At 32.5% G+C, this 14,568-nt stretch overlaps 1 protein-coding gene across 1 annotated transcript in view; it reads right to left on the bottom strand.

The window, feature by feature from the left end:
- The window catches only part of TMPRSS15 (transmembrane serine protease 15), a 106,898-nt gene extending 92,857 nt beyond the window's left edge, over positions 1 to 14,041 (bottom strand). The window contains exons 1-4 of the mRNA XM_039857326.1: positions 13,897 to 14,041; positions 10,880 to 11,010; positions 10,538 to 10,605; positions 2,412 to 2,563 (exon numbers count right to left, since the gene is read on the bottom strand). Coding sequence (XP_039713260.1) covers positions 2,412 to 2,563; positions 10,538 to 10,605; positions 10,880 to 11,010; positions 13,897 to 14,041 — 496 coding nt within the window. The remainder of the gene's footprint in view (positions 1 to 2,411; positions 2,564 to 10,537; positions 10,606 to 10,879; positions 11,011 to 13,896) is intronic.
- Between the last annotated feature and the right edge of the window lie 527 nt (positions 14,042 to 14,568).

Raw genomic sequence — 14,568 nt, forward strand, 5'->3', positions numbered from 1 at the left:
GTTCCTATTATTATTTGATCATGATACCGTTAATGAATTTTCAGAATCTGTATAGTCTCTCTATAAAATTTACCTATGCAAAAAATTTGCTTTATTTTACTCATTTAAGAAAAATATCTATTTATTCACCATAGTTATAGGGAATAATTTATTTTTAAGACACCTAATAAAACATTACACATCAGATCTTGTCAGACCTAGAACCAATGTTGTATTGAAACAAATGGAAGACATAGGAATAATCTTGAGCATAATAATATCTGCTGGGAACGAAGTACTAAGCATAAAGTACTTTTCACATAAAAAAACTAGCTATTTTCTTCATCCTTTTACATGTTTAAGTTTTAAAGATATATGTATTTTTGTGTGATAAACCCTCATCTAGTGAATTTGTTTTTAGTCATAACTATTGTATTTATTGTAAGTGGGTTATGGGATTTGTTATAGTATTTTTTCATTTCTGCATTATCTTGTTTCTACAAGATCTATAGCAGTTTCATAAATAATGTATGGTAGATTATTGATGAAGATAAGGTTTTTTTCCAAAAAGAAGATGTTTTAATTTTTATTGTTTGATTATACAGTATACTATATACAAATTCAAGATATTTGTACAATTTTTAACCAATTTTAAAACATAATAAATTCAAAAATTCACATGATCCAAATGAATAGTAAACCTTACCTAAAATTAAACTTGATAATTTTATTAAACTATGTTCAAACAAACATAGTTCAACAAATTCAATGTAACTTCAATTTGTGGAGCATATTCTTGATTTGATATTGTGATATAGTTATTGTAGTCAAGGTATTTAAGTTAATTCATAAGATATTGTTTTATTGAATAAACAAATATTTTTTTAAACCACAAACTTTCCTCCTTCAAACAAGTTTTAGCACACCTATCAATTCATTTCTATAACAGACCTCCAGAAACTGATGCACATTCAAATGAAGATAGTAAGAAATCAACTTTCTAGAAGAAAATTGACTACTGAAAAAAAATTAGTCACCATTGTTCAAAGATAAAACCATTACAAACAAACTTTAGTATAATGGTTAAGAGCACAGACATTAAGGTCAAACCATCTGGGCCAGAAACCTTAATCCAACCCTCAATGGCTGTGTGATTTAAGGCCATTTACCAAAATTATCTGTGTGTTGGTCTTCTCATTTATGAAATGGAGATAATAAAGACACCATGCAATAGGATTGATACATAAGTAAATATGTTGATAGGTAAAGCATCTGTTCTAGCTAATAATAGTTGGCAGTAGTTTTTGGTGCCTCTGAATCAGACAAAGATCCAGTCTCCACTCCAGCAGCTGTGCCAGAGGGTACCAAACTATCAGTGGAGGAAGAACTAGGAATGTTAGCTGTCTTCTCACTCCACAGGCACTGCAAGCTAGAGCAGGAGACTTAATGAAAGAGGAAACTGAAGAACAATGTTGTAAAGAAAAGCAATAGAAGTCCACAATTTTGTGTCTACTATTACAAATATGAAACAAAACAAAACAAAAAAAACTTCTGCATGTTTTTACATATTTGATTTAGAGGCAAACCTGTATTGATTGATCTCATTTTATAGCAAAACTATTTGGACTGACATTAGGCTATTTGCAGTTTGCCTTTATTCCACTTGATGCGGATCATATTTGTATGTTGATTAGCTTTCTAACCTCTTAAAATTTCTGAATTCCAAAACATGATTGGTTCCAAGGCTTACGCATAAGGAGATTGTGGACTTGGATAGGCCCGGACAGTTACTATTGTTCTCAACCAAAATAAGCACATAGAGTAAATGTTCGTTGAATCGAATGGGGGATAACTAGAATGGAAAACTTAGAATAACCTAAACATTGATAGACATATAGTCTGCTATTGTTTTTGATGCCCTATACCTTTTCAACTTTATTCTTATTTTAAAATTATTTATCATTTAAAAATGAAGGTTTTTTTATATATAAATAAGTAACTAGGGTGAATCAAACTCATCGACCCCTCTTTTTCTTTTGTTTCCTTCTTTGAAGTTGTAAATTAGAGACTGGACTTGTCACTTGACTGTAATTTAATAATGTCTATGACTCAGAAAGTAATGAGTGTCACTTCCTGGAAAGTCAGGATTTGCTGGACTAATGCCAAGAATGTGAAAAGACCAATAAACATTTATGCATGCCTATATTTTCAGAACATTTTTGATATTTGATATTTTATAAAGTTTTCCTCACTGATATATTTCTTCAAATATGGATTCCCCATATTTCATGTTCCTCAGATAAACGTGTTACCTCAGGCAATAAGACATGTTCCTGAATGCAAAGGTGATCCCATTGCTTCTCTGGTATATAGCTAGAGTTTTAATTTCATAGCTTAATGATTCAAAGAAATCAAATAATGTTCACAGGTACCTGTGATATCAATGCTGTTCAAATCAATATGGAAAGTGACCAGTTGGCTGGATTTATTTGCTTCAATGCCTTGAATCAATTCTTCTTTTACATTTTCATCTGACACCCACTGGGCAAAGAAAAGGTCAAATATGACTATAATGCTGCCATTTCTGCAAAGCAAAAGATGACATAAGAGGAAAGAATCAGACTTCAAGTGATTTGTGCTCAATTTATATAAGATTTCTTTGAAATTCTCTACAGTTCTCACCTTGTTAATCTCCATTATACTTGTGCAAGGTAGGATATGTCAAATATTATCTTTATTTCACAGGTAGAAAAAAAAGGAATTAAAAGACTAAATGTTGTTTACCAAATACACAGAGACAGATCCAGAACTAGAATTTGAATTTCCTGAGTTCCACATTAGCACGCAAATTTCCAGGCCAAGCTATTTTCCAGAGTTACTTGTGTCAAATAAATTAAACAAAATCACGTGGTATCATGACCTTTATTCTTATTTTATTGTTTGAAGAAATAGAGTGTAAATTTGTCAGTTTTCATAGATGATGTCTAAGTAAAGAAAAGTCTAAGGTAATTTTACTGATTTCAAAGAAAAATTTTCTATATAGTTTATGAAGGCCTAATAGCAAGCAAGCTCTTTTTGCAATTAATCTATATCTACTTTTTCTCTTCTATCCTTCATATAAAATATCTAAATATGCTCTGAATTTAAGGGAATAGAAAGAAGAAAAGCATATCTGGATTATTGAGGATTTATAGAATATTCATTCTCATTGTCTAGGGTTAGGCTTATCTTGCCTATATTGTTTTAGACCATAGCATTAGAGTTGAGGGACAAGACCCAAGCCATCTTCTTTTTTTATTCCTTGCTCTGCAGCATGCATTTAAAAAGTTCTAGTCTCTGGTAATTCGTTTATAGTTTAAAAAACAAAAAAAAAATGAATAATTTTTTGGCCTAATAATGCTACTTGAGAGATTTTTGTTCTCCTGCCTATGTTTCTATTTCTCTCATGCTATGCTTTCAGGATACAACCACTTGGGAGACAAACTCTAGCTCTGATTTCATTATGTAACCCTCAGCAAACTGGGGTTACTCAAAGTATACTTGGATACTTAAGACACAGACTAGGGAGAACCAAATTTTGCATGGTATGGTTGCTAGTTATTGAGCTTCCTGAAGGATTTCATCAACTCCAAAAGAGTTCTTTGTGTATCTGTCCATATATCTATCTTGATAGAACTTAGAATAAATGTTGGGTTTTTTTTTCCTCTGTGACAATATACAGGATCAAAATGTTCCTGAAAGATCATAATAGATCAGTATGTTCCTTCGATAGCATATTCCTTCTTAATGTCTGTGCTGTTACTCAGGTTCATAGTTTAACAAAAGTGATTCCTTTCTATGTAGTTGGTTTTTAATTTTTGAAGTAAATAATATACTTTGATACAATAATTGCACACTTCACTTCTATTAAATAAAGTATTTAAAAATGTTAGAATGTTTAACTTTCCGATCATTTGATTAAATCACAGTAACCAAATTTTGTCAATGACAAGGCTTCCTAGTAACTATTGAGTCTTATCTGTGCATGGAATCATATGCTGTCTTCGATAAAGATACGTTTTGTCACAGACACTGTTTTTATATGCTATTCCACACTTGGTATTTTTCCATGCCAGCCAATCTTTAATTTTATTTGAAAACAACTTTCCTTTTTCTCACAAAAGGTGATGGCTTCTGCAATCATTCCTCATGTCAATGACAGTTTTATTCATGGATACATGGCCAGGCCCTGGTCCATGGAACATGAGGAGAAAATGATGGCAAACTCCTGGAAAAATATTTTTATATCTAACAAAATAATAGCTCATAGTGGGCTACTACTCTTGTTTGTTGAATATTATTATGTCTTTATGTGATTGCTGGAACTGTCACATTCATCTTGGTACCACAAGACAAGCTATGGTTAACAAGCTAAATATAGCATAATGAAGGAAGGAGAGCATCTAAATTATTGATTATGTCACTGTTATTGTACAATCGAACTAACCTCTGGTGAAACCTCAGATTTCTTGTGATGGCAGATGATAAAAGTGTTTTAAGGCACTTTCAGTTATGTGTTCTGTTAATTACAATTTAAAAATTCCTAAATGGCATAAAACTCTCAGGTCTCATCCCATATTTATTTAAATACAAGCTCCAGAAAAGGGACATTACTCTATTCTTGGCACCTGATATTGGCCAAATTGTCATGTTAGCCATAAGGAGATTGAAACTGAGAGTAAAGTAGGTAACTTTGCCTAGAGTTAGTGAGCTTATTAGTATTAGAAATAGCAATGAAATTTAGAGACAGAACATCTGTCTTCCAGATGTTTTTGTATAGTCCTCATTCCCCACCCCTGACACCACATCTGTCAATACCTTTATGAACTATGTGTCAAGGAAAGACAATAAACACATTTACCCAGATGTGCATTTACAATGATCTTGCATTGTTATCAGAACTTTATATCCAAATAGTTGGGGAAAATAGCTAGTTGTATTTTTTGGGATGGGAGGAGGAATAGATATTTTATTCCCTTCATACTTTCAAGAGAATCTTTCCTCTTGTCTTCCTCTCCCTGTCTTTTAGCTCTTCCTCCTCATCTCTTCCTCCTCCTCCCCCTTCTTCTTCTAATTATGTCTTTTTAACCACCCTCGCCACCCCCAATATTTACATGAACAGGATTAAATACAATTAAAATAAAATGATCATGAACAATATCCCTTAATTTTTCTGTGTACGATTCTACATCTCCTTATCTTTGCTTGCACAGTAAATAGTTTTAATTCTGACTAAATCTGAATTTTCTCTTTATGTAATTTGTACATGTTTAATTTGACTGAACACTTGCTTTTATTTCATTTATGTGAGTAGAAGAGGTAAGATATTTTTGGTAGAGGAAGTACAAATCTAAAATTTTCCTTCATTGAGTTGAAGGTAACTGGATTAGTTCATCCTCAGGCATAAAACATCTTTGTATGAAAGATGTGTTTTCTTAGTTGTGAATTATACATAGCATTTAATAATTTATGCTTTGCAAGGACAGAAGTTACAGATCCTACATCCACATACAATTATATCCTTTAAAATTTGTTTTCTTATTCAGTGTAAATGTCGAGATACGAAAGATATAGAGTAGAAATCAGGAAAATCAGAATAAACATTTGTGTTTTACATAATAAGGACACTAAAGCTGTTATTTTAGTAGTTTAGTAATGATTTTTATCACTGTTGTGAGATCAATTTTTTTTATTAAGGTAAATGAGAATTCTTCCTTTTGGAAAACAAAAAAGAAACAATGTTCATTTTCATTTCAAAGTACTTGGTCCAGTGGAATATTTTTTTAAAGCAGATAAATCCTGTCATTGTACAGAGAGCCTGTGTGCAATAAATCAATATGTTTCTTATCTCTTATTTTTCTTAATGATATTGATAACCTCTAGGGTTGCTGAGTAAACAAAAGTCTTTTCGTTACTAACTTTGTGACTCATCTATGCTCAAAGGGCAGAATAAACTGCATATTGCCACAGAGGGTACACAGCACTCTATTAAAAAGAATCAACTGCTAAATGCTAAGTCAAAGCACTTTCCACAAAGCAGAATAACAAAAAGTGTTCCCTGAAGAGAGCAAACCATTTGCTTGACCTGCAGAGTGGCCACACACACACACACACTCTCAGGGAGCAGGAGTCGACATTAAATAAGAAGGTAGGTTAATGACTTAGTATTCTTAGTGCTACGATTTGACTGTATACACATGCATATGGTGTAAGTTTAATTAAAATCAGTAACAAAAAAGAAAATAGGTACTTTGAAGAATGTTTAGACATTTTTCACAGTTGGTGTGAATATTGTTAGTTAGTTGAGACCTCATTTCTGTATCTTGATTTTATTGAGTGGAGCTTAAAATTAAAATAATTTATAAAGCTAATTAGGAGTCTGCCACTTTTTCTTCTGAGTGAAATATGTCGTTTTGTATGTATTTAAGGTGAACTTAAATGTTTATTTGTTACTTTCTTCTCTGCTTCTGAATTTCTTTTCCCTTCCTTCTCTTCTCAGTTTCCCAAAGAACTGACCTGCAATTTATCTCACAGAGATTTTCATGAAGTTCCTTTGCATTGTATCTTTCAAAAACTCACTTTTGATTTAAATGTTCAGATACGACTAGGAGGAAGTATTTCTTACACTGATGATGTATATTATTTGAGAATCATTATAAAATATGTATCAAAGTTTAGGTACTATATTGGTCTCTGAGGTAGCTATAAAGAAGGGGGAAGAAATAATTCCTCAGCTCAAATAATTTAGTTTCAAATATAGTGGTTTTAGTATCTAGAGAAATAAAAGATTACTTATTTATATTAAATAAAATACTAGGGTTTCGATAACCCACCAGACCTATATATAAAAGTCTATATTCCACAAATTTTCTCAATCTAGTAAAAATAAAGTTATCCAGTGTATTATAACATATGAACATGAAGAGTTCTAGTATGAAAATTATCCTAATGAACTCTTCAATGGATACTGTGCTGTGTATGGATTTCACTGGGCAGAACCCAGTGAAGGAGACGCAGGTAGATACCTGAGTACTTTTCCTCAAGGAGCATTAAAACCTTTGACAAATAAATCTGAATGGATGCTTAATGCAAATCTTCACACTCAGTCTTCTACAATACTAGAAAAGAGAAATTGTCCAAAGTAGAAAAATAGCTTAAAGTGGAAAAAGAAATATTGTATGTATGATTTTACCCTCACAGAATAAATATTGAATAAATATTTTTAAAAATAGCACTTTGAAAAAGACAAAAAAAAAATTAACCTTTCCTCAGAGTCCCTATGTTTCCTTTTAGTCCTGATACTGGGCCAACGAAAGAGGCTATCAGATAGTACACCTGGAGAACAGGAGTAGAAGCCTCTGTATAGAAAGGAATGAAGACAGTAGATGGGAGTAGGGCTGACCTTCCTCTAGGACTACCATGTCATGAATATACAATGAAATAAAGAATGATAAATACATGTAGATAAACAGGTAAGAAAAAAGGAGAGAAAAAAAGGAATAAGTGACAGAGAGAAAGAACAAAGGAAGGAAGGAAGGAAGGAAGGAAGGAAGAAGAGGGAAGGAAGGAAGAAGGAAGAAGGAAGGAAGGAAGGAAGAAGGAAGGAAGGAAGGAAGGAAGGAAGGAGGGAAGGAAGGAAGGAAAGAAGAAAGGAAAGAAGAAAGAAGGAAGGAAGAAAAATATTTTTAAACTCATTTTTTGTTTAAAAAGATGAAGATTTAGACTTTTTTCATTGTGCTTTCCACTGATAGAGTTAGTTTTGTTCCAAAAGAAAATCGCAACGCCTTGAGTTTCCTTCTGCCCATTAAATAATCCTCAATTGACCTTGTATCATTGTTTTTCTAAACACGATCTCTGCCATTGACTTGACCTTCCTACCTCTAAGTCACTAAAAACTAAAGACTCTTTTAATAATGTCACCTCAGGACCCCTGTGAAGACCAAGTACCAAACACCTTTGTCTCCAGGCTCTCGGATTCAATTGTTTCTGACCCGAGAAAGGAGATTAGCCATTCTATAAAGTCTGACTCACTGGGTTTCTCCAACACCTAGAGTCCCTACAGTTCCTATTTGAAAAAGTTAATGGTCAGACTCCTAGGATTATACTTGACACCCTTCAGATGTCTCAATATATTTTTAATGGACCCTCAGTGCCAGCCAGATCATATCCTCAACATGCTACATTAATTTTTCTTTCTTTACCAGAAACGGCTTCCCTTTTCTTCTCTACTTATGTAGTCTCCACCCATGCTTCTCAGACAGTGTCTCATATCTTTTACAAAACCGTGTATGACCCACCTTTCCAACCTGAGCGGCTCTTTAGTATATTAACAACCCTTTGCTTTCAGAGAGCTAGTTTAGAATGTTTAACATTAAAATTCTATTCTAACAGACAGTTAAAGCAAAGTAAGAGTATACTTGTTTTTATATCTATAGGACATGGGTTAAAAGAAAACATGTAATACCTAATACAGTACTCAACATATCAACAACAGGTGTTAAATAAATGGTTTGTTAATTTGCTAGGACTTTATAGAGCACGTACTCTGAGCCAGACATTAACTAGATTCTGAAAATACAGATGTCAAAGGCATCATCTCTGCCCTGAGGGACATCATGGTCTAGTAAGAAGACAGGCAAATTGACAATTACATTACAGTACGAAGATTGTTACTTTATATGTAGGTACAAGGTTCTAAGTGAGTGAGCAGGTGGGAGATGTACCTAACCCAGACTTGATTGTTAGGTAAGCATCCGCTGAGGAGGTGACATGGACAGGTTCTTAATTGCATGTAAAGGTGGATTATAAGGATAGATGAACTATATATAGTGAGGAAGAAATGGAGCGAAAGAGTATACAAAAGAGAGAGAGCAGGATGCTTTTGAGGGCCTACGGGTAATATGGTAAGGCTGGTGTTACAGCCTGTGGGGAGTGGGGAGGAGAAATGGAAGGTCAAAGTGCGTTTCTGAGACAAAACCCGAGAGATTATCTGTATTTAGGGTAATTAACACTAGGAACAATTGAAAGATTGAAAGCTGAAATATGAAGATAGAGATATATTTATTCCATAAGAAAAATAATAACTACAACCAGGATCAGTGGGTGAACACCAAGGAAATAAAGACTTGGTTGAAGGTAAGAAATAATTGTTTAGCAACTGAAGTTGTACAGAAACAAATAAAACGCAGTAATAACAATGATGTTCATTGTGACATTGAAAATGGAGTCCTAATTTTTATCAGATATCCTTATATGCAGGAATCCATCGTAGGCAGCATGGGTCTCTTTTTTTGTTGTCGTTGAATGAGAATGAACTTTCTGAAGCTGTGGGCATTCCAGCCCAAAGCAGGCAAGCATAGGTTAGAACACATCATTTAAAATCTTTTTCTCTCCTGCATTCCTGTTACACAAACTATGTATGTAACTTGCTATACACTGTCTGGTAACATTAGTTAGTAAATTATAAATGATGCACATGTAATAAGTGATTAATAGATAAGAGTAAAATGAATGAATATTGATATTTTGTATGTAGTTACTTTGCATTGTCATGAAAACATATAGTGAGGCCACTGCTTTCTGCTCTGAAGCTCACATGTTGTGATTTCATTTGAAGTTGTTGGCTTGGAGCTTTTTCATTGTCCATCCTCTCTGACTGTGTTAATTACCTCCAGTCACAGAGCACCAGCAGCCTAAAAACTAAAATTTATTTACTTCCCTAGTAAAAGAATATGAGAAGATAGGCATTTGTAACTAAGGAATATTGCCATCAGTCCAGCTTACGTAGGTGTTTAAGTGCCGTAAGTCAAGTTCCCCCAGGCTTATCTTGACTTTCATGCTGAGTCTTCCTCCTGACCCTGACTTGTTATCTCTCATTTTATTTCTGTAGAAAAGAGAAGTTTCCTCTATTTTTTTTTTAATGGAATTCCCTCTTTGACTTTTTACCTTCTAACTTTGTTTCGTAGATTCTAACCGACATCACAATTTCCTTTTGATTTATATCCTTGTTCCAAAGGCCTTATGGTAGTTTGTAGGAAACAAAACTCCTGATTCAAGTATCTGTAGTAGAATTATACCATGATGCTATTAATATAAGATTCATTCATTTATTCACTCACTTTGCTCTAGGTCCAGTCTGATGCTCCCTGGGTACAAGTGAATAAGTCCTTCTCTCTTACGACTTAAAATATAAATGAAGTATAATGAGCAAGCTTTTTCCATGCTCATAGTAAATCAAACACTCTATCTGTATCTGCATACATTTAACCTGAGCCCCCGCAGGTGTCTCTGAAAGATTTTACCCTCAGGAAAGAGAAACATGTTAACATAAGATCAATTGTCTGGAGTTATTATTTATTTTCTACTAATATGAAAATTTCTCAATCCTCAGAAAAATATTGAAAATTTTAAATATTCCTTTTTCTCCTAAAAGTAGTGACACCGTTTTACAAATCTTAACTGAAAGATCACTATTTTGTGATTCTGTGCTATCAACATAAAATTTTTGAGCTGTACTCACTCAAATCGTAAAACTCTTGAGTTTTTATATTCATTTTTCAGGTTACTTGATTGAAAGATCTCATCTATCTAAAAAGAGAAAAGGTAAAAAAAGCATATTAAATTTAAGATTTAAGCTTTTGTTAAAAATTTAAACAGTAATCTTTATGTTCTGCTTAGAATTGGATTAGGGGCATTTTCCTTCTCTGTGGTGAGATGAGATTCATACATTTAAGCATCCTGAGCATATGATATTTACTAACTTTTTCAAGGCAATAAAACAGGATTTCTGTATCTTTTGGCAAGTAGTTAGTGAAACTCTGTTATGAACTTTTAAACCAGCTGAAGAGAGAAAGTCTCCTACCATTTCTTGAAGGTCAAAAGCAAGAACTTTGAAATCTACTGAGAGTTTGTCTTGCAAATTAGGATTATACGTAGCTCCCGATGTTATTTTAAAAGTCCCTCTGGTTTCATGACTTTTTCCAAATGCTGCATCTAAATGAATTAATAAGAAATAAAACACTAAAAATGTGAATTATAAGAGATTCGGTACCTTCCAGTTAAGACAAAGTTTTTCCTTCAAGTATTGGCACAGTAGTTCTTTTGCTTTTTTTATGCAGTCTTCATGTTTCATAATCAGCTGCTTTCCCTCCCCATCAGGTTATTTTAAAAGATTAAAAATTAAACTTCTCTGTCCTATTAATTTTTTTCCTTTTTTTTTTTCTAACCCACCCTCCATGCTTCCAAGCTTTTTGGAGTTTCCTGTTGGAAGATACAGGGATGATCAACTTCCACCAATTATGGGAGCTGACTCAGAGAAACATGGTGAGAAATGGACCATTAAAAGTTTTGTAGTTGCTTTCAGACACTTCTTGAACATCTAGTATCCAGAAACACTGCTGGTTTTCTATATGTGGATTGCTGTGAAGATTTCAGTGTGTTTGTTACTTTGAAATCTAGCTTTGAAGCTACTTCTTTCGTTCTAATAATTATAAAATTGGCATGTATGACCTTTTGCCACTAGATGGGAATGTCATCATTAAGAACATTATTGAGAATGCTTCAGAAAGTATATTATCTCAATATGAAAAAATGTAAGGAAAAGGCTAACAAATTGAATATAAACATGGGTACTAAAATGTACCATTAAGTTCTGCATAATGTCTTGGCAGAATATTTTCCTTGATAAATATTTATATTTAAAATGAATTGCTTCAACAGAAACTCACACAATGATGAAATCATAAGTAAATGTAATAATAATGATACATAATTCTCACATTGATCTAGCATGAGAAGATGTTATTTATTCTTTTCCCAGATAGGGAATTGGAGCTTAGATTCACGGAGAAAATTTCCCAAGGTAATAGAGGTCATAAGTGACAGATATAAAATTTGGGCATAGAATTGATTGACTCTAGAAGCCAGGATCTATTATATATTAACAACAAATGTCCTAGTTCAGAAGGAATATTAACAATAATATTTCGAACAATAAACATGCATTTAGTCTAAATAGTTATCATTGCATAATTGATGTAACATATATTATTTATACTATTTTGTTTTTTTAAAACTCAAAATTACATTTAGATTTGCACACTTAAATGTGAAAGACAAGGAAAATCTGAGAAGAAAAAACAAGAAAAACTTATCATGGATTGGAGGAGACTAAGGAAGCACGATAACTGAATCTTATGTAGAAGTCTTCATTGGATCCTAAACAGGTAAAAGGGCATTGGTGGAAAAACTGGTGGAAGTTGAATAAAGTATGCAGTTCAGTTAATAATATTGTACCAACATTAATTTCTTGGCTGTACCAACTGTGCTACGGATGTACAAGATACTGACAGGAGAAACTGGACAGTCAATGATGATATAAAAACAATTTTTGCAACCATTTCGTAAGTCTGAAATGATCTCAGATAAAAAGTAAAATAATTTGTATTAAAAGTGGTATGTCTTATTTTTTCTGGTATTTAATTATAGATTTAACTAGATTTTTTTTATATTCAGTTGTTCACTATTAAATCATATTAACATTTACAAATATTTATTTTCCATTTTACTCGTAAGAGCGTAATTTTTGTACCTCGATTGAACACTAGAAGTTCCAGTGGACTTCCAAATGATCGTGCATCGTTAAAGTTATTCATCACATTTAAATAAGACCAAGCAGCCACTTTTCCAAAAGTCTAAACAACCTCTATAATTTCTTTAATTGTTCATATAGTCATGTCAAATCCCCACAAGACTACTTCTCTTTAAAATATATCCCTTGTATATGGCTATAATATTTAAATAAACTGGGGATTATATTGGAAATATTTTGTAAAACCATAAAGCATATTTATTGCATTCTAATTTAAACTTATTCATTTACTAGAGAAAAATAGCTAACTCAAAGGCTGAGAATTTTTTTGGTAAAGCCAAAATCAATCATATTAAAAGGTTCTACCTTGTGAGTTTTCAGAAAGAATTAATATGCCCATATATATATAATTCCTAATTTTAAAAATGTAAAAATTTTCACAGAAAAAATGAACCCAACATTCATGTTATTGCTATGCTGGCAATTTAAAAACAAAAAAAACAAATTATCCTATAAATGAATAAATGGTAAATAAGAGAACAAGTTCTAGAGTTCGATTGCCTAGTTTGGGATCTCCTGTGACATAGTAATAATGCAAACATAAACAAGCTACTTAAATTTTCTGTCTCTGATTCATTACCTATAAAATGAGGGTAACAACGACAACTAACTCATAGGTTTGTTCATAGGTTTGTCGTAGCAAGAGAATATGTTTGAAGATCCTTGAAAAGCTGTTGGTACAAATAATTTAGTTCTAAACAATGGTTACATTTTCTTATTTTTTTTTCTGTTTATTACAAGTTGCTACTCAGGCAGATTGAGCTCTTTATAAGTCTACATTTACATCTACATTCCCTTATATTGTTGCAATTCAACTTGTTGGCCTAATAAGAGAATGAAGATATCATTCTCTAGAAATAGATCATTTTTTTCCTTTAACTTTTTCTATTGACTTGTATAGTCAAAATATTTTAATGTTTACGATGTAAATTCTATCAGAATTAGCTCACCGGTTATGAAACCTACTTTTTTATATGTCGAAACTGAGAAACTTACTTAACATTTTTTTATTTAAAAATTTAGTCTCATGCTTGAATTCTGAAATGTTTCAAATTATATACCAACTAATTTTTCTAAAATTCCATGAAGTGAAATACAGCAGAAACATCTGAATGCAACATAAATATCTTGTCATGAAAGCGCAGCAATGAATAAAACATACTGGCAGGATAACTGAGATTAAAGTTTTACCTGAGGGCATCTTCAATAGCCAGCTTCATGTGACTTACCTCTTTCTGATCCCCTGATTGCCAGCCAGGACAGTGCAATTAATCCAGCACAGACTAGCACCAAAATAACAAAGAGAGCCACAAACACAACTTCATAGATGCTGAGAGAATGGTGTCTTGAAGGTACACTTTTTTTGGTCATCATTTTCACCTTTTGAAGATATATGTTAATCTAAACCCTGTGAGAGAATATAAAAGCCTGCACCAATTGGAGAGAAAAATCTTTCAAGTTTTCAAAGAAGATTTAGATAGCAGCAACATAAGTCTACACTAGTCTTACTAGTCAGTGTAAACCAGTTGTGTATGTCCCTTTGGCAACATTATGTCCTATATGTTAAGTATATTTTAAAGGGTAGTTAATCTTTAAGAAAATGTTAATGAGTAAAAAGATACCTAATGTTGTAAATGTTAATTAGCTGAACAGGCCATTTGTCGAGATGAATGTAATTAAATGCATGCTGTAAAAAAAAAAAAAAAAAAAAAAAAAGCCACTTTATCATTTTGAAAACCATTAGGAAAAATCTAAAATTCATGATAGACAAATTAGTCATTAGGCATATGCGTTTGGTATTTGTCCAGAGTTCCTAACAGATCAACTTTTTATGCTCTGACTCAGATCATTATTAAGGCATTTCTCCTATTCTATATAGGTGTAGACGTTATAAATATATA

This window comes from Pteropus medius, unplaced genomic scaffold (genome assembly GCF_902729225.1).
Source record: "Pteropus medius unplaced genomic scaffold, Ma_sr-lr_union100, whole genome shotgun sequence".
Taxonomy (NCBI): domain Eukaryota; kingdom Metazoa; phylum Chordata; class Mammalia; order Chiroptera; family Pteropodidae; genus Pteropus; species Pteropus medius.